The sequence below is a fragment of the Podarcis cretensis genome (genome assembly GCF_951804945.1).
Source record: "Podarcis cretensis genome assembly, chromosome: 6".
NCBI classification, from domain to species: Eukaryota; Metazoa; Chordata; class Lepidosauria; order Squamata; family Lacertidae; genus Podarcis; species Podarcis cretensis.
The window spans coordinates 33,517,547-33,544,352 of record NC_137175.1 but is presented as its reverse complement, the minus strand read 5'-3'; the positions used below and the strand labels follow the sequence as shown (position 1 = coordinate 33,544,352).

Genomic DNA, 26,806 nt, shown 5'->3' with positions numbered 1-26,806 from the left:
TTTTATTGTTTATTACTTGGTTTAGGGAAGAGGATTCTGAAGACATTATGGCAGTTCAAGCTAGCCTTGAATCTGTTGTATAAAGGGTAGGGCTTGGAGAGAATTTCAGTTCATTTTACATTTAAAGGTGAACCTACCTAATTACATTCCAAAACAATACATGAACCAAAACATAACCCCATTCTTCAAAATTTACACAAAATTTTGCACTGCAGCTCTCCAGCCAATAATGTGTACAAAATGCATATATTAGGATAAAGTTTGCATAAAAAATGCATTTGTTAGTGAATATAGCATGCAAACAGAAAATGGCATTGCAAAAATGTGTTTATTAGACAATCTTGCATACAGAAGTGTGTATGTTAGGATATATTTGCACTATGATGCTGATGAAATTTCTTGGGGATGTTTTTAATAAAAAAAAAACCACAAATTGGCGTGGAAATGCGGAGAAGTAAATTTAAGATTGGAAACATGGGAAACTGAGAGAAACCAGAATTGACAGATTCACCAATTCATCCCTAGTAGAGGGGAAAGGTTATTTATTTTAATAACAGTATATTTTGAGGAATGACAATGTACATCGACAGGAACAGCAGAAGAATTCAGAAGAGCATAACTGTGCTTCCTATATATTGACTGCACAGCACCAGTATACTGTAATTCTGAACAAATCCCCAGACACCTTGCAAACAAAGAAGATCAGCTAGTCAGATGTTTGAATACTGTAATAAGGAGAGATGAATTATGCATGTTTTCACCTGAAGTGGCTAATGTCACTTCTGCCAAGGTGCTTTTTCTTTGATTTGATTTGAGTTTGGAGGACTGATGCAGAATTGCCCTAGAATATCTGTGTTACAAAACTGGAGCCACTGTGTGGGATCGCGGCAGCTGTACGATGTGATTTTGTTGAGATCCACCACCTACACAGGAGACCAAACAGTATTATCAAAGGAATTTTCATGCTATATCATTCCAGAGGTATAAAACCTCACACCCTCTCTTTCCATTTCCTATCAGGTCAAATCAGCTGGAAGCACGGATATTCCATCAAAGGAAGCAAGAATGTGTAGTCATTTGCATATGTCAGTCGTGCCTCCTGAGCCTCTATGCAGGCCACTTGTGCTGCAGTAACTTGCTCAGGTCTTTGACCATTTAATGATAACCAACAGGACACTTTCTGCACTGTGCTATGTGCACACATGCTGTGTTTGATTGACTTGTCTGTTTATTTCCTTTAGGCGTCTGGATGCCAATTTGATCTCTGTGGTACCTGAGAAGAGCTTTGAGAGGCTGCCCTCCTTACGCCACCTTTGGCTGGATGATAATGCTCTGACAGAGATCCCTGTCAAAGCACTCAACAACCTGCCGGCTCTACAGGCCATGACACTGGCCCTCAATCAAATCTGGCACATTCCTAACTACGCTTTCCAGAACCTCACCAGCCTTGTGGTACTGTACGTGCCCTCTTTTACTTTCCGTTTATTCTTTCGTTCTTTCTTTCAGAAGCCCATTTCTCATAACACAATGTACTGTTTAGACAAGCAGGAGATAGTTGGTTGATCAATGTTTCAGTCTGGGCCGTGTCTCATAAACGAAATCTCCTTAGTCTATGTAGCAAGTTCATAAAGGCATGGTTTTAGAAGTATTTAAGCAGTTTTCAGTGTAAAGCTGTTTTCACAAGATATAGTACAAAACAAATTAAAGGAATAATATTACTTCCGGTAACGGCCCATTTCCATATGGGACACATTTATTTCACAAGCAAGTTTTCCCCACCCCACAGAATACCATACCATGATTATAACAATGAACTCTAATAACCACAAAAATGAGCACACCAGCGAAAACATCAGATAAAATGAAACATACAGTTTTAGCACCAATGCATGTGAGTAGGACCACAATATATTTTTAGGAAATCACACCTGTAGGTTATTTAGGGCTTGCTTTAACCAATAGCTTATAGGTTTGCCCATCTTCTCAGATGGAAAGTTATGTGTGTAAATTTGTTAACTGTATATTGTTTGGTGTTGATTAGGAAGTTTTGCTTGTGATTACCAGCTGTCTTAGAATTATTACCATACTTATGAGATATAGGATTGAAACAGCTACTCCCGCTCTGGAAATACACATGCTTTGTGGCTAGGCTATAAAAACATCATCAGGAAACTAATACTAAGCCAAACTGTAGCAAGTGTTTAATGGTAAGACTACTACATGCCTTATGAAAAACAAATGAGGAAAAGAGGATTTCCTAAATTCTTTATGCATTGACTTCAACTGCCTGAACAAAATACAGCAGATTGTTTGAGAGTGATGATTAGAAAAATTAAAATATGCAGTTTATTTTCCAAAAGCTCCTGAGAGGCTTATTGTGTAGGACTTTTCAAGCTGCTTAGAGAAAACAAAAATGATTCAGGCTACTTCTATTAGTGCAGGAACAAGAGAAAAATAATAATGAAGTGTTAAATCATGTACCTCGTGAATGATATTCACCTGTACTGACAACACTACAAATGTGGAGCACATGTTTCCCGGGGGCCCACAGAAATATCTATATGTTACCATTACTTGGGGGAACTCTGTGAGCTAGTAGAGTTTTGGCCTTGGTTTGGCTACACTTGGAGATAAATTCCCACCCAGCCACGAAGTTCATTAGGTGCAGTGCTTAATCCACCTCAACTAGCATTGTGAGGATAAAATGATAAAACTTAAGAGATAAAAAAAATACCCAAAATTTTAAAAAGAATACTACAAGACAGGAGTAAGTGATGGCCACCAACCTGGATGGCTTTAAAAGAGTATTTGACAAATTCACAGAGGACAAGCCTATCAACAGCTGCTAGTTGTGATGACTATGTCCTACCTCCACCTTCAGAGGCATCACACCTTTGAATACCAGTTTCTGGGAATCACAGGTAGGCAGAGTTCATGTGTGTACTCATGTCCAGCTTGCAGGCTTCCCACAGGTTTTTCACCAGCTATTGTGAGAGCACATTCCTGGACTAGATGGGCTGTTGTGCGGATCCAGCAGGTTCATGTTATGTTCTCTTCCCCCAACCCTTACTATGATATATTTTTTAAACTGCAGGCATGACTACTTACCATGCATTAAAAGTAGCATCTGATTTGGCCCTTTTGGTGTGTGTGTGTGTGTGTGTGTGTGTGTGTGTAAGTGTGTAAGAGATCTGGTTAAGAAACAGGCATGTGGAGGCAGAAGAAGGGCTTGTCACTGCCATAAACTGGGAGCTAATGAAATAGCCACCTTTGGGAGGGGGCCAAAGAACAGCTGTGGAGGGGTACTGGGGAAGATGTCATTTACAGCCTGATTAATACTTCTGGATACCCCTGATCAGCAGTTTCATAGCTAAGGACATGACCTTCCCAGGTGCAGCAGTGCTCTTTCCTGCTGCGCACACCTTGGGCCTGTGGGAGCGAAATGGCTGATCATCTGCTGATGGCGGAAAGAGCCAACATGAAAATATACAAGCTTCAATCTGGAACAAGTTAGGGGCATCAGCCACTGCTAATAAATTATATCCCCACTAAGGAATTCTGTACACCAGTTCCCATCCATTTCTCGCATAGGTTTGTAATGGGGGATGTAGGATACTTTCTGCACAAGGAAACGTCCTGTAATGTATAGATCTGCATTCTATACATTAACATAACCACAGAAATCATCCTTTCTCCTTCTATCATGTCTGGAAGTTACGGCTTTATGTACAGTGAGATTTTACACATCACTGCTGCAAGGGAGAAAACGTGCTTAATAACCTCAGTGTTTAGGAGATTCACCAAGGGAAATCGAAACACCTACAATCTAGCCCAAGATGGAAAAGACAAAGCATCATTTCATCTTTCCAAGGATTCCTAGATTTCTAACATTAGGGAAGGAAAACATATGAGCACAATCCAGAGAAGTGCTTAATTTTGTTTTTGAACTTTGCAAAAAAAATTTAACTTTTTGCAGCCAAAGTTAAAGCATTTATTTAGTTTTTTTAAGGAAAGCGAGGCACTGGTGGGCTTCAAGGACATCTGAAATTCTGAGCAGATTGATGTAAGAGAAAAGGGAATTCAGAGCAGACTGATAACAAGTCACAACTGTTATGGGGGGGGTTGTACCCCCCTGTTTATTTCCATCACTGGAGCAGATAGACATAAAAACAAAATTCCTCCTATTTTCAACACAAATTTGACACCCAGAAGCTAAAAGAAGAAATTTGTGCTCTTTCTGTCTGTGAGGTTGACTAAATCCCTATCTGAAAAAAAAAATCTGTCAGCTGGAAAAAATATAGAAAAATGAGATTTTAAAAGAAAAGGGAAAAATACTGATTGTTTCCAATCTATTCTGAGAAGAGATCTTTAAGTGGGTCAAGTGGGATTATAATGGGAAAAGACAGGGATTCTGTACTCAGCACAAGTGAACATAGAAATCAGATTCTGCAGGATTATTTTGGGGAGGCACCTGATGTTTGTTATGGGTGCTGGAAATTGCTGTTTAGAGGGGGCTAAACTTCAGTTCGAAAGCACGTCAAAGTGCAAGTAGATAAATAGGTACTGCTCCGGCGGTTAGTCATGCTGGCCACATGACCCGGAAGTTGTCTGCAGACAAACGCCGGCTCCCTTGGCCGATAAAGCGAGATGAGCACCGCAACACCAGAGTCGGTCACGACTGGACCTAATGGTCAGGTGTCCCTTTCCCTTTACCTTTAAACTTCAGTTCCCATGGTTCGTTGGGAGAAGCCATAACTGTGGAAGTGTGGCTGTGACCTAAATGAGTGGATTTCCCTACATGGGAGTCACAGCCAATAAAGGATTGGACCTCTGCTTCATATTTAAAAAGGGAAAGCAGCAGTATAAAAAGGTAAAGGTACCCCTGCCCGTACGGGCCAGTCTTGACAGACTCTGGGGTTGTGCGCCCATCTCACTTAAGAGGCCAGGGGCCAGCGCTGTCCGGAGACACTTCCGGGTCACGTGGCCAGCGTGACATCGCTGCTCTGGCGAGCCAGAGCCGCACACGGAAACGCCGTTTACCTTCCCGCTGGTAAGCGGTCCCTATTTATCTACTTGCACCTGGAGGTGCTTTCGAACTGCTAGGTTGGCAGGCGCTGGGACCGAGCAGCGGGAGCGCACCCCGCCGCAGGAATTCAAACCGCCGACCTTTCGATCGGCAAGTCCTAGGCGCTGAGGCTTTAACCCACAGCGCCACCTGCGTCCCTTCATGGATCACTGCCTTGCCAAGGCGAAGGGGCTTGAAGAACTCAGAGAAGCTATGAACTATGCCGAGCAGGGCACCCAAGATGAACAGGTCATAGTGGAGAGTTTTGACCAAACGTGATCCACCTGGAGGAGGAACCGGCAAGCCACTCCAGTATCCCTGCCAAGAAAACTCCATGGACAAAGACAACAGGCATATAAAAGTTATGACGCTGGAAGATGAGCCCCTCAGGTCGGAAGGCGTCCAACATGCTACTGGGGAAGAGCGGAGGGCAAGTACAAGTAGATCCAGAGCTGATGAAGCGGCTGGGCCAAAGCCGAAAGGACGCTCAGTTGCGGATATGCCTGGAAGCGAAAGGAAAGTCCAATGCTGTAAAGAAAAATATTGCATAGGAACCTGGAATGTAAGAACCATGAACATGGGTAAGTTGGAGGTGGTCAAAAATGAGATGGCAAGAATAAATATTGACATCCTGGGCATCAGTGAACTAAAATGGACGGGAATGGGTGAATTCAGTTCGGATGACCATCATATCTACTACTGTGGGCAAGAAACCCGTAAAAGAAATGGAGTGGCCCTCATAGTCAACAAAAGAGTGGCAAAAGCTGTACTGGGATGCAATCTCAAAAATGATAGAATGATCTCGATACGAATCCAGGGCAGACCTTTTAACATCACAGTAATCCAAGTTTATGCACCAACTACTGCTGCTGAAGAAACTGAAATTGACAAATTCTATGAAGACTTACAACACCTTATAGAAGTTACACCAAAGAAGGATGTTCTTCTCATTATAGGGGATTGGAATGCTAAAGTAGGGAGTCAAGAGTTAAAAGGAACAACTGGCAAGTTTGGCCTTGGAGATCAAAACGAAGCAGGGCAAAGGCTAATAGAGTTCTGTCAAGAGAACAAGCTGGTCATCACAAACACGCTTTTCCAACAACACAAGAGACGACTCTACACATGGACATCACCAGATGGGCAGCATCGAAATCAGATTGATTATATTCTCTGCAGCCAAAGATGGAGAAGCTCTATACAGTCAGCAAAAACAAGACCTGGAGCTGACTGTGGCTCAGATCATCAGCTTCTTATAGCAAAATTCAAGCTTAAACTGAAGAAAGTAGGAAAAACCACTGGGCCGGTAAGATACAATCTAAGTCAAATCCCTTATGAATACACAGTGGAAGTGAGGAACAGGTTTAAGGATTTAGATTTGGTGGACAGAGTGCCTGAAGAACTATGGATGGAGGCTCGTAACATTATACAGGAGGCAGCAATGAAAACCATCCCAATGAAAAGGAAATGCAAGAAAGCAAAGTGGCTGTCCAATGAGGCCTTACAAATAGCGGGGGAGAGAAGGCAAGCAAAATGCAAGGGAGATCGTGAAACATACAGGAAATTGAATGCAGATTTCCAAAGAATAGCAAGGAGAGACAAGAAGACCTTCTTAAACAAGCAATGCAAAGAAATAGAGGAAAGCAATAGAATGGGAAGAACCAGAGATCTGTTCAAGAAAATTGGAGATATGAAAGGAACATTTCGTACAAAGATTTCCATAATAAAGGACAAAAGTGGAAAGGACCTAACAGAAGCAGAAGACATCAAGAAGAGGTAGCAAGAATACACAGAGGAATTATACCAGAAAGAAACGGATGTCTCATATACCCCAGGTAGTGTGGTTGCTGACCTTGAGCCAGACATCCTGGAGAGTGAAGTCAAATGGGCCTTAGAAAGCACTGCAAATAACAAGGCCAGTGGAAGTGATGGTATTCCAGCTGAACTATTTAAAATTTTAAAAGATGATGCTGTTAAGGTGCTACACTCAATATGCCAGCAAGTTTGGAAAACTCAGCAGTGGCCAGAAGATTGGAGAAGATCAGTCTACATCCCAATCCCAAAGAAGGGCAGTGCCAAAGAATGCTCCAACTATCGCACAATTGCACTAATTTCTCACGCTAGCAAGGTTATGCTTAAAATTCTACAAGGAAGGCTCAAGCAGTATGTGGACCGAGAACTCCCAGAAGTGCAAGCTGGATTTAGAAGAGGCAGAGGAACCAGAGACCAAATTGCAAACATGCGCTGGATTATGGAGAAAGCTAGAGAGTTCCAGAAAGACATTTACTTCTGCTTCATTGACTATGCAAAAGCCTTTGACTGTGTCGACCATGGCAAACTATGGCAAGTTCTTAAAGAAATGGGAGTGCCTGATCACCTCATCTGTCTCCTGAGAAATCTCTATGTGGGACAAGAAGCTACAGTTAGAACTGGATATGGAACAACTGACTGGTTCAAAATTTTGTCTCCCTGCTTATTTAACTTATATGCAGAATTCATCATGCGAAAGGCTGGGCTGGATGAATCCCTAGCCGGAATTAAGATTGCCGGAAGAAATATCAACAACCTCAGATATGCAGATGACACAACCTTGATGGCAGAAAGTGAGGAGGAATTAAAGAACCTTTTATTGAGGGTGAAAGAGGAGAGTGCAAAATATGGTCTGAAGCTCAACATCAAAAAAACGAAGATCATGGCTACTGGTCCCATCACCTCCTGGCAAATAGAAGGGGAAGAAATGGAGGCAGTGAGAGATTTTACTTTCTTGGGCTCCATGATCACTGCAGATGGTGACAGCAGCCACGAAATTAAAAGACGCCTGCTTCTTGGGAGAAGGGCAACGACAGGCCTAGACAGCATCTTGAGAAGTAGAGACATCACCTTGCCAACAAAGGTCCGTATAGTTAAAGCTATGGTTTTCCCAGTAGTGATGTATGGAAGTGAGAGCTGGACCATAAAGAAGGCTGATCGCCGAAGAATTGATGCTTTTGAATTATGGTGCTGGAGGAGACTCTTGAGAGTCCCATAGACTGCAAGAAGATCAAACCTCTCTATTCTGAAGGAAATCGACCCTGAGTGCTCACTGGAAGGACAGATTGTGAAGCTGAGGCTCCAGTACTTTGGCCACCTCATGAGAAGAGAAGACTCCCTGGAGAAGACCCTGATGTTGGGAAGGATGGAGGGCACAAGGAGAAGGGGGCGACAGAGGACGAGATGGTTGGATAGTGTTTTCGAGGTTACCAGCATGAGTCTGACCAAGCTGCGGGGGGCAGTGGAGGACAGGAGTGCCTGGCGTTCTCTGGTCCATGGGGTCACGAAGAGTCGGACACGACTAAACGACTAAACAACAACAAAGGGTCCCTGTTACTCAATAATCCCTTCTAAGTACTTAATCAATGATAATTTAATTAGCAAAAAGTTTCAGAAGGTCAAATAAAGCTGTTACTTTCACATTACTTGGAAACAAATGGTACTGCCACCTCTGCTTCAGGAGCACCACACAAATACAGGCATTTCAGAATGTAAAATGAACACATAGGCCTGAAGGGTGCTAGACATACCCTTAAACATTCCTGATAGGATTATAGGGCAATGCAATGCCTTTAAGTATCCTCTGCTACTAGGGTTTTTGAATAATTATGCTATCTGTAATTCCCTCCCCCCTGTATTTATTTATTGTTATTTTAGTTCTTTTTTCTGGTTAGCCAGCTTCAACTTTTTAGAAAAGGCAGGATGTGCATGTTTAAACCCAAAAAATAAAGAAGTATCAGGTAATGCACATACCCATAAGCAGTGACTTCATAAAAGCTTGTTATCACTATTAAACTTTTCCAGATGGTTTAAAAAAGGGGGGTAATTGGACACGATCCCATGCATGTCAACCCTGATCTAGAGGCTGCCACACCATACCTAGCCATATTTAATAAATGCAAGGGATAATCCATTTAATTCCCTTTTTTATCTTTTAAAATGAAGCAATGATAAGGGGAAGAGGTAGTTTTGGAGAAGTCTGTATCCCTGCTCAGCAATGTGTGTTTCTTCCTACATGCTGTTAGCTGGCATTAATGTTCTGAATTGCTTTGCAGAAAATAAAATAAAGTGTTTGATCTGGATTTTTATTTTAAACAAAGGAATTCAAGACAGTGCTATTCTGAAAGTTGCTTCCTTTTTGGAATGATCCCAACTCTCCTTCTTTTCCTGGATTCTGATATGTTATACATATTGTAAAATAGCTTCATTCTGTTTGTCATTGATTCATCAGAGGAAATATGGTCATTGATTTCTCTAGAAACCTGAATGAAATGAAGAATTATAGAACTGTGTCTTCATTTTGTCAAAGCATCACTTCTGCAATTGTCAAACCATCTGTGACTTGCCAGGAGAAATGGCTCTGTGTGAGCAGGGAACAGTTTGGCAGGCACTGGAGCAACTGTGATTCCACTTGCTAAAGTAATTTATTTAACATGGATGAGAGGATGGAAGAATGGAAGAGGAGTTCCTCTCCTCAAATATTTACCATCCCAACTTGGACTATGAGTCAAACTCCCTTTTGTTTATGTTCCTACGGAGCTGATGGCAAAGATTGGGTTCCATTTTCCATGAGAGCTCCAGCATTTCAGATGCTCATAAGATTATAAAACTGTTCTGTGGAGACTGGAATGTTCATGGTTTGCTCCGTTTCAAAACAGAACAAAACATTCCAGGCCAAACTTGAGCCAGAAAAGCTTGACCTTTGTATCTTTCTGGTTCTCCTATAAAGTCATGACTCTATTTATGTGATGGTACAACTGGCATTCACCATCTAAGTTTTCCAGTTTGTAAACTTAGCTGTTTCCCTGGTTATACTATGCTTGTGCATCATCATCCCCCTCACTCCAAGTAGTATTTTATCTAAAATTCAGTATGATGTAATTATACGATGTAATTGTATGATATATCTAAAATTAAGTATGATGTCTGAGCACTTTCTTTTTTGCCTTGCCACCTTCTCTGCCTTTTGCTCCCAATTCAGTGGTAAAGAGCAAGTTTTTGTGGGGAAAGCCCTAGGGAGGAGGGGAGCTTTCAGACATGGCACCTTAAAGTGTCAATCTGTGTTTAGAAACGCAGCACAAAAGGAAGTCTGGATGAGCCCTAAGTTCTATTAAAGTCACTGGGACTTACTCCCAGGTAAGTCCCATTGACTTCAAGAAGATCAAACCTATCCATTCTGAAGGAAATCAGCCCTGAGTGCTCACTGGAAGCACAGATCCTGAAGCTGAGGCTCCAATACTTTGGCCACCCAATGAGAGGAGAAAACTCCCTGGAGAAGACCCTGATGTTGGGAAAGATGGAGGGCACAAGGAGAAGGGGGCGACAGAGGACGAGATGGTTGGATAGTGTTTTCGAGGTTACCAGCATGAGTTTGACCAAACTGCGGGAAGCTGCGGAAGACAGGAGTGCCTGGCGTGCTCTGGTCCATGGGGTCACGAAGAGTCGGACACGACTAAACAACTACCGTATTTTTCGCTCCATAAGACACACTTTCCCCCTCTTAAAATCTAAGGGGAAATTTCTGTGTGTCTTATGGAGCGAATGTGTGTCCCTGGGGCTGGGGAGGGGGAACCCGGGCTTCCCTCGCCAGCCCTGACCTGCTCTTTGGGGCTGGCAGTGGCTTTCCCAGGGCTGGCGGTGAGGGAAGCTCAGCTTTCCCCACTGCCAACACCACAAGCTGCAGGGAGCAGCGGAAAGGCTGCGTGCAGCCTTCACACAGCCTTTCCGCTGCTCCCTGGGGCTGGCGGTGAGGGAAGCTCGGCTTTCCCCACCGCCAGCCCCACAAGTGAAAGGAACCCGAGCCTATGTGGAGAGTGAGAGGGGTCGGTGTGCACTGACCCCTCTCGCTCTCCAGATAGCCGCCTGAAGCCACCAGAGCACAGCAGGAGCTCCCACTGCACTCCGGAGGCTTCGGGTTCCTTTTGCTGAAGGGTAGGTGCCCCTTCTGGGACGCAGGTGGCGCTGTGGGTTAAAGCCTCAGCGCCTAGGGCTTGCCGATCGAAAGGTCGGCGGTTCGAATCCCTGCGGCGGGGTGCGCTCCCGCTGCTCGGTCCCAGCGCCTGCCAACCTAGCAGTTCGAAAGCACCTCCGGGTGCAAGTAGATAAATAGGGACCGCTTACCAGCGGGAAGGTAAACGGCGTTTCCGTGTGCGGCTCTGGCTCGCCAGAGCAGCGATGTCACGCTGGCCACGTGACCCGGAAGTGTCTCCGGACAGCGCTGGCCCCTGGCCTCTTAAGTGAGATGGGCGCACAACCCCAGAGTCTGTCAAGACTGGCCCGTACGGGCAGGGGTACCTTTACCTTTACCTTAGGTGCCCCTTCAGCTAAGGCACAGCGCCTCTTCAGCTAAGCGGGAGGAGAAATGGAAGGGGCTCCGTTTCTTCTTCTGCTTCGCTAAAGGGGCGCTGCACAGAGAGGGGAAGTTTTTTTTTTCTTGTTCTCCCCCTCTAAAAAAAGGTGCGTCCTATGGTCGGGTGCGTCCTATAGAGCGAAAAATACGTTAATCAACAACAAAGTGTTTATAGGACTACAACCTTATTCTCACTTTCTCCTTTGTTGGTACGAAGGGCACTTCCAGACAACCTGTTTGTTGAACATTCAATCTGATTAGTTTGTGGGGAGGCAAGACAATGGGCTCACTCATGCCATCATGTAAAATGGCTAAAAACCCACATTTTCCTTATTCACGTTGCCCCATCATTGTCCAAACCTGAACACCTTGCACTTTCTTCATACTTGGAGAAGACTTTTCTCCTGACCAGGTCCCTTTTTTATTGGTTCGTTTTTTCCTGTTTACTTGCCTCTGGCCTGCCCCTGCCCCTACTTTTCCTCCTTCCCTGATGAAGTGAGCTTGGGCGAGTAAGATTTCATGTGTGTTTGGTCCTTGCTCAGTACCTGAGCATGGAGTTCAGAGTGAATGTGTTCCCCAGATGGAAACCTATTCTACTCAAGTGTTATGTCTGCTAGATGCATTTTTGCCTTTATTTAACTTAGAACCATTCCTATTGCTAATTAATCAAAGGTACAAAAGGTGAATCAAAGCTTTCCAACTGCTTGTGTGCAAGTTTTTGGTACTGTTTCAAATATGGCAATATGTCATGTGTTACTAGTTATAATATATTTGAACTCTGGATTGCCAAGCCTGGGATCCAGCGTTCAGAGAAACTTAAACTGCAGGTATCATCTTTGTGTAAAGGTCCAAGGTGATGTCAGGGCAGCCTGATCTAGAAATGCGCCATAAAATTTGATAGAGGAAACCATCTGGATATGGGGTGTTGTTGTTTTTTTGCTTTCCTACAGTCAGGGAGGAATAACTGTTTTATGCTCTAATCTCCTGATTTAGTTTTTGAATGAAATCGATCTCTGTTGAAAGTTAGACTGGATCCAAGTTTTCTCTCAAGCACCTGCTTTTCCCTGTTTCCCACTTGCTTTAGAAAGGCAAGCAGTATTCTTTTTCTGCAAAAGAGCAAACACTCTAAGTGCTCATCAGAAACATCCAGGGATGTCATAGGCTTCCATTTATCCACCGCATGTTTACTCTGTTCCTTGTAAATTCAAGCTGCTTTTACCATGGAACTTTGTGCTCTCTGCCAAACCTCCAGTACCAGAGACCAGTTGGAATGGGATTTCTTTTTTCACTGACACCAGACCAAACAGAAATAATTAAGGTGCCATTGATTTCACCTGCTGCTGGATGGAATCTCCCTGCATTACATCACGTCACTGCCCAAAACATTGCTTCCTGTTACAGACCAGGATAATATTTCTCTGTTCCATCATAAAGAATATAATGGCCCTGAGCTTATCTAAAATATTCCTTAGTGAGTTGGCCACCTCTTTTTGCTCTGTAATGACATCCATTGCCAGCCAAAATTCCAGCGTACCAGAAATGATCTCATGGCTGCTCTGGACCCTTAAAAGTGAGAATTTTTTCTCTCCATGCTTCCTTTGTGGGTTGGGTTTTAATGAGTAGGAGAGGATTTTGAGGAAGCCCATCTACGAAGTAAGCTGGCTTTCCCCTTCTTACTCCGCTTAACAAAAAACCAGACAACAAAATTTAAAAATATAATTAATTTATAATCTTGCATTGGTTCAAAGCAATGGCAGAAGTAAAAACTATGCCGGCAAAATACTTATATTTACAGTATAACCAGCTTCAGGCATGTGCCTAAAGCTGGAGTAAGCGGAGGCATTTCTGCAGCCAACAGTAGTCAAAGAGAGAGGGATAGGAAGTCCTATATGCTCCTTCCTCTCCAGGAGAAGAGGGAAAATTACATCACACAGAGTCCTCTTTACCAATTGTATTTATACAATCCAAGTATCTGCCTATCTGCAAAGAAGGGGTATTAGCCCCTTCTCATGCTAACTAGCAAGTATATGCATTTGTTAGGTTTGTCTGCTAATCTCCCACATCCTCTCCTTGAGGGGGGGTCCAACATCCTCAGGTACCATATTTTTCGGTCTATAACACGCACCTGACCATAACACGCACATCGTTTTTAGAGGAGGAAAACAAGGGAAAAAACATTCTGAATGAAACAGTGGATGTATCATTTTTGTGCTTCATGCTGTGGCCACAGACATGTGATCTGATGGTGAATTTGGGGTGACCCAATGCAAAAATCCTGAGAATCCCTGTGGATCCATGCTTTGTAACCACGTTTTTGCACCATTGCAGCCCCAGGCAACAGTGGGTGCGTGATTTTTGGGGGGCAGGCTGTAGCCATGGACATGCTATGTGCTCTGATGGTGAATTGGGGCTGACCCAATGCAAAAATCCTGAGGATCCATGTGGATCCATGTTTTGTAACCACGTTTTTGCACCATTGCTGCCCCAGGCAATAGCGGGTGCGTGATTTGGGGGGGGCAGGCTGTAGCCATGGACATGCTATGTGCTCTGATGGTGAATTTGGGCTGACCCAATGCAAAGATCCTGAGGATCCATGTGGATCCATGTTTTGTAACCACGTTTTTGCACCATTGCAGCCCCAGGCAACAGTGGGTGCGTGATTTTGGGGGGGCAGGCTGTAACCTTGGACACGCTATGTGCTCTGATGGTGAATTTGGGCTGACCCAATGCAAAGATCCTGAGGATCCATGTAGATCCATGCTTTTTAACCACGTTTTTGCACCATTGCAGCCCCAGGCAACAGTGGGTGCGTGATTTTGGGGGGGCAGGCTGTAGCCATGGACATGCTATGTGATCTGATGGTGAATTTGGGCTGACCCAATGCAAAGATCCTTAGGATCCATGTGGATCCATGCTTTTTAACCACATTTTAAGTGGGGAGGGAAGGAAAAACACAGAAGGGACAAGGAGCAGGAGAGGGGTGTGCAGAGAAGCAGCTGGCTAAGAATGCAGGAGAGGGGTAGGGAGGAAAGGAAGGCAAAAGTTTTCCCTCACCTACCCACCCAAGCCAGCCAGCTCGCGCTCTCTCTCTCTCTCTCCCTCCTGCATGTTTTCAGCTTTCCCCTCTGCTTGCCTGGAGGGGAGGGGCTTTCCCTGCTCTTTGTTCCGTTTGAGCAAACACAGCAAGGAAACAGAGGTGGGTGGGCAGTAAGACCCTGAGGCAGAATGCCGGAAAGCAGCCGCTTCCTCTTTCAGGTTTCCCTTCTAGGAGACGCGCGGTTTGATTTTTGCCTGCTTTTTTTTGCCTCCCCTCGCACCAATTGGCTCCAGGGACCACACATTCGCTCAATAACACGCACAGACACTTCCCCTTCCTTTTTAGGAGAAAAAATCTGCGTGTTATAGAAGGAAAAATATGGTATTTTCCAAAGCCCCAGGATTGCCATTGACCACTAGATCTCTGTGGTTCACTTTAAGCCTGCTATCTCTGGGCAGTGGGGATGTAGAGGTGTCATATTTCAAAATGTGAAAATCTGGACAGAAAAGTTATTGAGCCTTTGTGGGGGGTGGGGAGGCATTCAAAGGAGATGGGAGTGAGACCTCCAAGCTTGATTATGTCCCAAGTGACATCATGAGAAGCATGACGGCAACATTGTCTGAGTAGGGTATGGGGAGAGCTTGAAAATTAGCCAGTTTGGACCCCATCCAAATTCAGTGCAGATTATCTAATTTTATGAGCACACAATCTGAAACCAGATAGGGGAGTCTCCCCCATCAGTAGTCATGATGACTGGGGCCTATTGCATACTGATAACAACTGAATGTGCTCCCTTCCAATGATCCCTGTTAATTTTGAATATATTCAGTTGTCTGCCATATTCATGAGTGCTTTGGGAACTCGTGAACACTTGTCTAGGGTCACCTTGCCCTTGGCAGCATTTAGCTTTCAGTGCTTCTCTAGGCAACAAAATGAGGAAAAAATCTGTTTGCTGATATTGGGAATCTAAGGATATCCTTTCTCTCTGCAGACACCTGCATAATAACCACATCCGCAGCCTCGGAACCCACGGCTTTGAAGGACTCCACAGCTTGGAAACTCTGTAAGTTGTTTCCTTTTCCTTTGTACCTAGCACTAAATCATCCATCCTGAAAGAGTGGACCAGTCACGCTCTGTGTATTCGTTCCATCTCTCTGCAGGAGGATCTAGAAAGGTTTGATCTCTTCAGCTATTCCATCCTAGAGCCAGGGGCATAGCTAGCTGCTCCGACACCTGGAGCGGCGGGGGCCAGGCAACCCACCCACAGGGGCAGGGTGAGCTGTGCATGAGGGCACCATGGCGATCCATGCATGGGAGCGCCGTGGCGATCTGCGCCGTAGCGCGGCGCAGCAATCCACCTAGGGGAGTGGTGTGGCGAGCTGCCCACGGAGTCTGCCTGGCGAACGCAAGCCCCATGCTGCTGTTTCAGGCAGTGTAGGGCCCCGAACCACCGCGTCACTCCCAGGAGAGACGCATGGCTGCAGGCCAGGCCCTGTGGTAAGTGCTGCCCCGCGGTGTGCCATTTTGTCACCCCCTCAAGGATGACGCCCGGGGCAGACCACACCACCCTCACCTGCTTCCTATGCCCCTGCCTCGAGCTGAGCTAGGAAATGGCTATGCCATACCTTTCTGGAACTCGTGCCTCTTTTTTTCTGGATATATTATCAGCACTGGAGGAATCAGAAAAGTTCAATAAGTCAGTGGTGAAACTTTCCCAGGCAAAGCTACATAACAGACTTTCTTACACCCAGAGGGCCATGCCAGCCTACGAAGTTGGGGGGAGGGGGGATTGGAGTAGAGGTGAGTAAGCAAATGTCTTTGTAGGTGTTTAAACTGAGGTTTTTGCAAGCCCTCTATTTGAACGCTTGCAAAAAAATACCTGGCTGGGTGCTCACAAGGCATGCTCTGTTGCTACCTACTGCTTCTCCTGCTCTCTAAGGGCCTGAAAGCCTATCTGGGTCAGGTCATGGACTTTATACACTAAGGAAAGAGATGGAGAAATGTGCTGGGCAGTGTGGGACAACATTTGCTTGATGCAACATCATGTAACCTCCCCGCAAATAGATCAGAATGAATGCTCAGTAATTATCCACAGTTGTCTTATCTCCATGCAAACATCTCAGGATCAATGCTCAAGGAACAGGTTATGTGAAAGGAACCTGGAACTATCAGTCTCAGAATTGCCAGAAGGAAACTGATGCTATTTGCATTATTTCCACCTTATCCCTACTAGAAATGATGTAAATAACTTCAGTCTCTCAGTGAAGATTCTGAGGTTGGCCTTCACAGTACCATCCTTTTCAGGTAAATATATTTTGTCATGGCTTGGGAAGTGCCCACTACAATATCCTGCCCTGATAAGTTGCTGGACCATTGAGGGGCAAGAGCAGCTGGTGTGGTGGGCCAGACCAATGGGGCCAGCCTCCTGACATCAGCAATTGATTCAGCCTGCTTGGGCAGGTTGGGCAGGGTCATATTGAGGTTGGGGCTTTTGTGGTTGCTCCAGTGGAACCCATACAGGGTTCCCACCAGTGTGTCCCTGCAGATGCATACAGAAGATGGGAACAAAATTCCCTGAAGCACTTGACCTGTATTTGAATTTGAGTTTTAAAACCTAGTCTTATATATGAAAAATATGGTACTCTATCCAGATACTATCTGCGCAGCATAGAGCCACATTTGGAGGAAACAACTCTCATGTTACTGGGATAATACATGAATCGGGCAAGATATTTCTAGATCCTAGAGTTGCACTGGACTTCAAGGGTTATATGTTGCCTCCCCAAACCCAGACCAAAGGCCTTGCCTAACTACTATGGTGGAAACAGCTTTCTTTTTTATATGATGGCCTAGTAAAAAATAACAAACGAGATAAATCAGCATTCCAAACATGAAACTAAGAGGCTCTTGCCCTTAGTTGTCCAGAGACCTTTGCATCCACTCCAGTAAAACAGTTCTTGACTTTAATGATGGAATCAAACTGTCAAAAGAACAAGAAGGACAAAATGGGGAAAGAGCCAGTAAAAGAGAGCGAAACTCTATCCCAGCATAAAAGTGTCATTCAAGGAGATAAAGCTGCCACCAAGATGTGAAATTCTGCCGAGGATGTCTGTTATCCCCTGAGCTAGGAATTAGGAAGAGGCAATATGAGAAAATATGCTTTCCAGACAATAGTATATATAATATGCTCCATTCCTAGAGCCTCCATTTAGGAAGGGGAGAAAGAGTTAATCATCATCATCATCATCATCAACAACAACAACAACTCCGCCCACCCATCTGGCTGGGTTGCCCCAGCCACTCTGGGCAGCTTCCAACACACATAAAAATAATAATAAAAAACATCAAGCATTAATAGTAACAGTCTGATCCAAAGTGAGCCATTTGTAATGCACTTCACAGACAGCAGTGATTGCTGTCTACACAGTAAAAAACAAAACCAAGACTGTCTCTAGGAAGAACTTGGAGGCTACAGTCTCTTCCTTGTATGGCAGGGAAAGGTACTATGCACATGATCTAAGTCTGTGCACATCATGTGTAACATTTCAAAATATATCTTGGAGTGAAGTTCTTGGATCACACAATACAGCCCCTTGGTGTGTCAAAATGTATAGCGCCCAGAAGACAGTGTGTGTGTGTGTGTGTGTGTGTGTGTGTGTGTGTGTGTGTGTGTTTTGACAGCAGTGTTATTTACGTGGGATGACTTACATCAGAAAAAATATTTAGGCTGAAAGTCTTAAAGATGGTGATATTTGTTCTTCAGTTCAGTCCCATCAAATCAAAGCATGGACAATCAAAGAGCATTACTTATACCATTGTGCAATGGGGGAACCCTTATACTTAGCCACAACATTGTATTTTAAATTGTTGTAACCTATTCTGGGACCTTAGGGTAAAAGGTGTATAATAACAACAGCAACATTTCACACCATTGTTCCATATATATTTTCATTAATGCAGAGCCAAATTCTGGTGTTTATAAAAGTCACAAAGAAAATAATGTCTAAGACGCATAGGTTCCTTGTGTAATACATTGTTATATTTTCAAATATCCCTGTATTTCATATTTCTTTATTATTATGTGTAAACACTTCCTCAAAAATGTGGATCAGCACAGTGTCTGTGATTGCCACTCATTTCAGTGGCCATTATAATATTGCTAGGATTGCGCTTCTGAAATTCAGAAGACTTGTAGGTGCTCAAATTCAGTGATTTCTATCAATATGGTAAGGGGCTATATTGCTATCACAGTGAATTGGCCCAGTTCACACATGCAGGCAGCGATATGAGTGGACACACTGGTCCCAGTACAGTTACTTGGTAGACTCCATTGTTTGCTTCTTACTGTTCTCCATTTTGTAAGTGAACCATTTATTCCAACCCTCTGCTTCCTGTTCTTTAACCATTCCTCAAACTCCATGACTCATTAATTTACAGAGGGGCCTTCAATACAGAGCTTTCCTAAAACAAAATCCACCCACAGCATGTCTACCAGGTCAGCCCTATCTACATGACATTGACAGTTCTGAAAGGCTAGTTGGGCAGGACTGCCTTTTGTGGAAGCCATGTTGATTTTCCTCAGCAAGGCTTGTTAATGTGTTTAACAATTCTGACTTTAATAATTTCTTCCAATTTACCTGGAACAGAAGTTACGCTGACAGATCAGTAATTTTCCAGATCCCCTTAGGATGAATTAAAAAACAAAACAAAAAAAACGGTGTTAACTTTGGCTGCCTTCCAATCTTCTGGTAAAGAGGGTGATTTTCATGATGTTGTATACTTTTCTTAAAAGATCAGCAATTTAGTATTTGAGATATTTAAGACTTTTAAAATAAATGCTATCTGGCCTCAGTTGTCCATAGACCTTTCTATTTACCCAGTTTGCTTTAACAACAGAATCAAGTCATATAAAGAACAACAACTAAGGAGAGAAAAAGAGATTTTCTAATTTGCAATTTTTAAATTAGCTCTAAACCATGTTCACCTCTGTTGGACATATCTCCTTAGATGCCCTCTCTGAAAACAATGGTACACATGTGGGCATCTCCAACATCTTCCAATTACATGAAAGGCCAGCACAAAGAAGAAATTCATTTAGCCTCTGTACCGTTGCCCAATGTTCCTTTACTACTCCTTTCACGTCTTGGTTGCCATCTAAAAGTCTTACTGCCCCTGGTTGGTTGGTTTGGTTCCTTACTTCTCACATTACTTAAGAAGGAAGGTTTGTTAGCTGCTTTGCGTCATGAGTAATTTGCTCCTTAAATTCCTTCTTTGCTTTCCTTTATCAATTTTACATTGTACTCTTTTTAAATTTTCCTCTGTTGCTAAAATGCATAGTCATCCACCATACCTTGCCTCCTCAACCCCCCCCCCCCCCCCGGTTTGTCATAACCTGCACATACATTTGCTGAAAGGTGGTGATGATCTCTGGCACCCATTATCACAATATTTTCCCTTTTGGCTGCCTGCCTGATTTCTATCTATCTCAAGACCATCACTAGAATTTTGGATCAGGGTGGGGGGAGGCACAAGAGCATAACCCCAGTTACTTTAGCTTAGAACTCTATCCATCACGATTCTATGACTGTGGGTGAAGTTCTTTCTCCTAAGGCTTCCTTGGATTTTATGTCCATGGATAACTGTATCCTACTGATCCACCACATCTCCAATATTCCCACTATATTCATGTTCTCCTTTTATTACTAGGCATTGTAACATGAAAACCAACCAAACATCTCATAGCAAAAATCAGAAGCAATCAGAAGATATACTAAGGTGGAGGGTGGGGAAAGTGTTTATATGGAAATGCTCAAAGCCTCAGAGCTAAGACGATGAGCAACCTGGATTAGACAAATTCATGAAGGATAGAGCTATAGCTACCTGCCATTATGACTATGTTCTACCTCCACTGTCAGGGGAAGCAGGCTTCTGAATACCAGTTGCAGGGAACTACAACTGGGGGGAGCGTTCTTGCAGTCCTGTGCAGCTTTCCATAGGTACAGACGCTTCAGGTTACAGACGCTTCAGGTTACAGACTCCACTAACCCAGAAATAGTACCTCGGGTTAAGAACTTTGCTTCAGGATGAGAACAGAAATTGTGTTCCAGCGGCGCGGCGGCAGCTGGAGGCCCCATTAGCTAAATTGGTGCTTCAGGTTAAGAACCGTTTCAGGTTAAGAACGAACCTCAGAACGAATTAAGTTCTTAACCCGAGGTACCACTGTTGGACTAGATGGGCATTGGGCCTGATCCGACAGGGCTCTCTCTATGTTCTCCACTATTTATATGTGATTAAAAAGGTAAAGGTAAAGGACCCCTGACAGTTAAGCCCAGTCGCGAATGACTGTTGTTGCGGTGCTCATCTCGCTTTACTGGCCGAGGGAGCTGATGTTTGTCTGCAGGCAGTTTTTCCAGGTCATGTGGCCAGCATGACTAAGCTGCTTCTGGCGAAACCAGAGCAGCGCACGCAAACAATGTTTATTTTCCCGCTGGAGCGGCACCTATTTATCTACTTGCACTTTGATGTGCTTAACTGCTAGGTTGGCAGGAGCTGGGACTGAGCAACAGGAGCTCACCCCGTCGCAGGGATTCAAACTGCTGACCTTCCGATCGGCAAGCCCTAGGCTCAGTGGTTTAGACCACACCTGTCCTCAGTCTGAGGGCACAGAGCGCTGAGATAATCATCCCTAAGGGGTGTTGCTAGGTATGTTGCTAACACATAGTGCAGACTCCTGTCTTGAAGCACCCTGGTTGCCTGTAAAGAACATGTGGTTTGGCATTGCTCTTTACCTGGGAGGGATACATATTGCACATTTTAAAAGGGTCCACATCCCACAAGTTGTGAATGAAGCAGGTGCTGGAACATGGCGGCAGTGGTGAATGCTTGACTTGTAGCCAAGCTGCAGTGAGGTCCCTTTCCCACCACCCTTTGCTCTTGTGCAACTAATTGGCAAGCCATCTCCCCCTCTAGCAATCCCTGATGTTGCCACCAAGTCATCTCCTCTCCTGTGAGATTACAGGAAGAAATAAGGAAACCTCCGTGTTCATTCTCTTTTGTGCGGTTTGGCAGGTTTCCTTTGGAAGTCATTAGGGAGCCCAGCCAGTTCACCTAGGGATAGAAGACACAATGCAGGCATGCAAAGGAGAAAGCGAAGCACCCCAAGGGCACCCCAAGGGCACAGAGCCAGGCTTTATTCTGGGAAGCTGATTGATATGAGCATGTTTTTGAAACGGCTTGCCGGGGCTTTTACCGAAACTGACATTAAATCTCAGGAGTTCAAGCTATCATATGAAATGCTGTGCAAATAACAGAGGAATAGTCACGGGAATTAACCTAAAGGAGACGCCAAGCTTTATGAGACTGAAGGCAGTGATGAATGGAGGAGAATGTGGCTCTCCGGAAAAGTAAAAGAAGGAAGCATCTGTTAAAGGGTTTGGGGTTTGTTTGGTTCTTTGGTAAAAATTTCAATAAGAGGGGGAAATGGAATAAAAGGAAATGGCATACTTTAGGTAAAGGTAAAGGTACCTCTGATCATTAGGTCCAGTCATGACCGACTCTGGGGTTGCGGCACTCATCTCGCTTTATTGGCCGAGGGAGCTGGCGTACAACTACCGGGTCATGTGGCCAGCATGACTAAGCTGCTTCTGGTGAACCAGAGCAGTGCACGGAAACACCGTTTACCTTCCTGCCGGAGTGGTACCTATTTATCTACTTGCACTTTGACGTGCATTCGAACTGCTAGGTTGTCAGGAGCAGGGACCGAGCAATGGGAGCTCACCCCTCACAGGGATTCAAACCGCCGACCTTCTGATCGGCAAGTCCTAGGCTCACAATAGCAGGTTCAATGAACAGAGATCTTCCCGCCATAGGCATGTTGGTTTCTGCTTCCTTCACTGTGCAGCGAAAGTGCTTGTCACGAGACAGGTGTTTACATTCCACAGTCAATTGCTGTTGGAGTTTCTCACGGGAAAGGAGACTGGATGTGACGTATACTGGTTTCCTGTTTTTCACTGTTTTTTCACTGGTTGTTCTCTCCGTGCTTTAGAGGAGAGAGGATGCTTTCTCTGCTCCGGCAGAGGCAAGATGTTTTTCTGTAATCTACCAGCTTTGAAGTGTAAATAAAGTAATATAGAGTATGTGGCACGTACTCCTCATCATTCCGCTGTGCACGGGACTCTGCAATTTCAACAAGGCACTGATGGCCAAGCCATGAATATTGCTGCATTGCATATACCCTTCAAGCTTATCTGTCCAGCCCTCGGGGCTCTTCCCCAGCCACACCCCCTGCAGGCCATGTTTTGCTGCCTCCTTGAGCTTTTCTGCCTGGTTGAAATATGTCCTTGAACCCTGACAATGCCTCTTGCTTCCCTGGACGAAGCATAGAGAGGTGTGTTTGAGCATGTGGAGAAACTAGCCTAGGGCAAGGGTCAACAAACATTTTCAGCATTGAGCCGGTCCACTGTCCCTCAGACCTTGTGGGGAGCTGGACTGTATTTTGGTGGGGGGAAATCAGCGAATTCCTGTGCCCCACAAATAACTCAGAGATGCATTTTAAATAAAAGTACATATTCTACTTATGTAAAAACACCAGGCAGGCCCCACAAATAACCCAGAGATGCACTTTAAATAAAAGGACACATTCTACTCATGTAAAAACATGCTGATTCCCGAACCGTCTGCGGGCTGGATTTAGAAGGCAATTGGGCCGGATCCGGCCCCCAGGCCTTAGTTTGCCTACCCATGGCCTAGGGTATGACGACAGAATTTACATTCATTTCTCAGCTTATCTTTGGCTCTGGCATGCCCACCACAGAGGACATGTGGCCCTCAGAAGATTGCCCAGGAGGAATTAGAGAGCTTGGATTGAAGAAGGTTCCTCAAACCATAGCTATGGGTTCATCCTCTGTCGAGCAAGCAAGAAGAAACTTGCCTTCTCCCTCCAGATTTGTGCTAAAGTGATCTGCCTTATTTTTATGAGCTCCAAACTCTTGCACTCCTAAGGCTTCTTCCTAGCCTCTTTTCAGTCTTGGCCTCACCTCTGTATGGGTGTCTGATCTTTCAGCCCTGTCAGTTCAGCAGTTAGGCTCCCCTAGTGGGACAGAGAGTTCTCCCTGAGGCAGAAGCAAGGTGTGCTCGTTTGTGTGGGGCAGGGATGGACTGTTGATTCTTAAGGAGACAGCACCCTCTTAAGGATGTTCTAATAACTGATATATCTAAGATCATGGATGTCATAACAACTTAGCACACTCCACTGTGTGTGAGGTACATTTTTCAAAAGCATAACACGAACTTTCCTCTTTCTGAACTGAGAGAATAAAAATCGAGAGGGGCAGAACAAAGCAAAAGCTGTGCCAGTCCTGATAGCCCACTTATGTTGAAACTTGTGATTATCAGTTTATTACACACCATGCTTTTTTCTTTAAAAAAAAATTTTAGGGGTCCTCTCATTTTCCTACTCATACTGAAATACTGCCTTTCAATAAGGCCAAAATTAGATTCACAAAATGTTTAGGGATATGCGTACCCCTGCGTCCCACCCAGAAGAAAAGCACTGATTACACATCACAGGACTTCAGTTGGGCTGCAGTCCAGATTTAGGTGGGTTATGAAGTAAGTTATGCTGAGACATATTAAAACAGTATTAAATGCTCAAAATGGGTTAATTATAGAATGTCCCTATTTTCTGAGGGATGTTGGAGAGTATGTATATACCCTCTGATTAATGTTTGGGGTACATTTGGTTTAGGGTGTTTTTAATGTAAATGTTATTTCCCGTGATGTTATAAACATTGGCGAAATGTTGCAACTAGAGCAAAATTAAAATTTTGCACTATTTTAAAGTTCGAGAAAATGTCATAATCTTAATTTGAAACATTTTCAAATAGTGCTTCTGAACTTTATATTTGAGGAAGAGGACACTTTTCTCTACTTTTGCATATGTTTAAAAGCCTCGAGATCTAATAACATCCATAATCAGAAATGTTTAAAAATGAATTAGAATATCAATTTGAATTTCTGTTTTATTTAAAAAAAATAGGGGAATCTGCTTAAGAATTAATTTTTCTCAGCTGAAGTTCAAAGTGAGCTAAGAAAGAAAAGGGACAGTAGTCCAAGAAATCAAAGGCACATTATCTGTTCAGATGACTCTGAGGAAGTGGCACGAAGCTGAGCAAAGTCACAGAATAGGCTAACATGACAAGTGCAACTTTTCACTGACTACTAAGACTGTCAGTCTTTGTTTCATTCACAGAAACTTTGCTTCCTCAAAATGCTGTGTCTTCAAGTCAGATGCATTTAATACTTTGAAGCACAGAGTATTCTTCAACAAACCTGGGGCAATAAGAAGAAGAGGCTGCAGAATCAGGCCAGTGGCCTGTCTAGTCCAGCATTCTATCCCCACAGTGGCCAGCCGGATACCTGTGGGGAATTCACAAACAGAACCCAAGCACAATAAGTCTCTCCCTCTTGCAGGTTCCAACAAGTGGCTTTACAAAGGATACTGCCACCAACCTTGACTTGTGGCCATTGTGGCTTGTAGCCACTGATAGCATTATCCTACATGAATTTGTCTAATCCTGCATGAATTTGTCTAATCCTGTTTTCCTAGAATCATGGAATCTTGTAAAGGTGGAAATGACCCAAAGGATCACCTAGTCCAACCCCCTGGGATGCAGGAATCACAGCTAAAGAATCACTGACCTCCCTGAATACCTTGGGGTAAGCCCTGTTAAAAACAGTGGAGCTTACTTCATGTATACAATTGCACTAGTTGCTATATTTGTGAAATTTAAAAGAACAAGCTTTTAAATTAAATCAACCAAGCTTTACTCAGAGTAGACTCACTGACATTACTGAAGACGATTAGGTTAGGTCCATTCATTTCAATAACTCTGCTCTGAGTTAATACCATTAAATGTCTTTGTTTTATTTAAGCAAGAATTATAAGAGGAGATGCAAATTGTTGCAAACCAAGACACTTAAGTTTATTCTAGTTTTTTACCAACTGAAAAAAATAAGAGGTGGCACTGATGTTGAAAATGGAAAGCATCAACATTTACAAAACAATAGGTAGGTTTTAGGATTTATAAACAGTATGTGAACATTCAGCAGTTTCTTTCATTTGATGCAGAAGCGGTCAGAATTTAAGGGCCAGGCCACCATATCCAGGGGAGCAATATGCTTCCCAGATTGCACTCTTAATTTAAATACCTGAAGCTGTTCTGTGAATTGAGGACTTTTCCAACACGAAGTTCAATGAGTTTGTTTGTTCAGTTCAGTTCAGTCAAACACAGTAACATGCTGACATCACTAACACTGTTATCTTTGAATCTTGGACCCAAGAAATTTGGAGCAGTGTAAATTGGCTAGATGATTAAAAAAAAACCAGTGCAGGAATTTTGCATTAATCTGACAAAGAGAACATTTCATTATGGGCTCTTCAATTTTCCTCAAGTTTCCTATTTTTGTATTTAATCGAGAAAATATTGGGGGGGGGATGTTTGTGAATACTTTCAAATTATTTATCCTGATGTTCTACATATCTGCTTCAAAGACAGGTGATTTGCTTAGGATACACTAAACTTGCATGGTTTTTGAACCACGCAGCAGAATGTAGCCCACAACTCATGTCCTGTGGCTTGCTAGATGACCACCTAAAACTGTTTTTGACATCTCCGGCAAGCAGCAACAACAACCACAACAGGAAGTTTACCAAGCCCCTTGCTGGTTGACAAGTCAGTGGGTTGCAAGTTGTGGAGGCCTGACATGGATGAGAAAGAGCCATGAAAACATAAGACGTCCACTGATGGATCAGGCCAAAGGTGCATATCGATTCCAGCTTCCTTTTCTCACAGTGGCTAACCAGAAGCCTGAGGGATGCCCATAGGCAAGGCATGAGCACAAATAGCACTCAATTCACTGTTATTTCTTGACTGAAGCTAGTCAATCAGGACACAGGAATGCTTTTGCAATATAATGAACAACCTGTATAAATATTAATACAACCACTGTAGTAACCTTATTCTATCACCGTAATCTTATATTCTGTGTAATTAGAAAGACCTAAAATTGAAAATCCGTCTTTGTTGAATGACCAGAAAGCCCCCCAAAGTCAATTTTCAAGTTCACTGATTAGGTCCAAAGCCAGCATTATCCATTTACGCAGACTCTAATTCTGTAGCAATGTTATTTTTCTGGTCTGAAAACATACCACTAAATGAGACATACACAAATGTGTACCTGATGATAAGTCAGATAAGAAGCTTTTGAATGGATCAGTTTTATGACTTATTTCAATTAGAATGGCAGTAGCGCTATGCGCTTTGGCAGT

At 43.7% G+C, this 26,806-nt stretch overlaps 1 protein-coding gene across 1 annotated transcript in view; it reads left to right on the top strand.

Annotated features, from left to right (window-relative positions):
• The window catches only part of LGR6 (leucine rich repeat containing G protein-coupled receptor 6), a 155,980-nt gene that overhangs the window by 93,683 nt on the left and 35,491 nt on the right, over positions 1-26,806 (top strand). The window contains exons 5-6 of the mRNA XM_079979072.1: positions 1,242-1,457; positions 15,470-15,541. Coding sequence (XP_079835198.1) covers positions 1,242-1,457; positions 15,470-15,541 — 288 coding nt within the window. The remainder of the gene's footprint in view (positions 1-1,241; positions 1,458-15,469; positions 15,542-26,806) is intronic.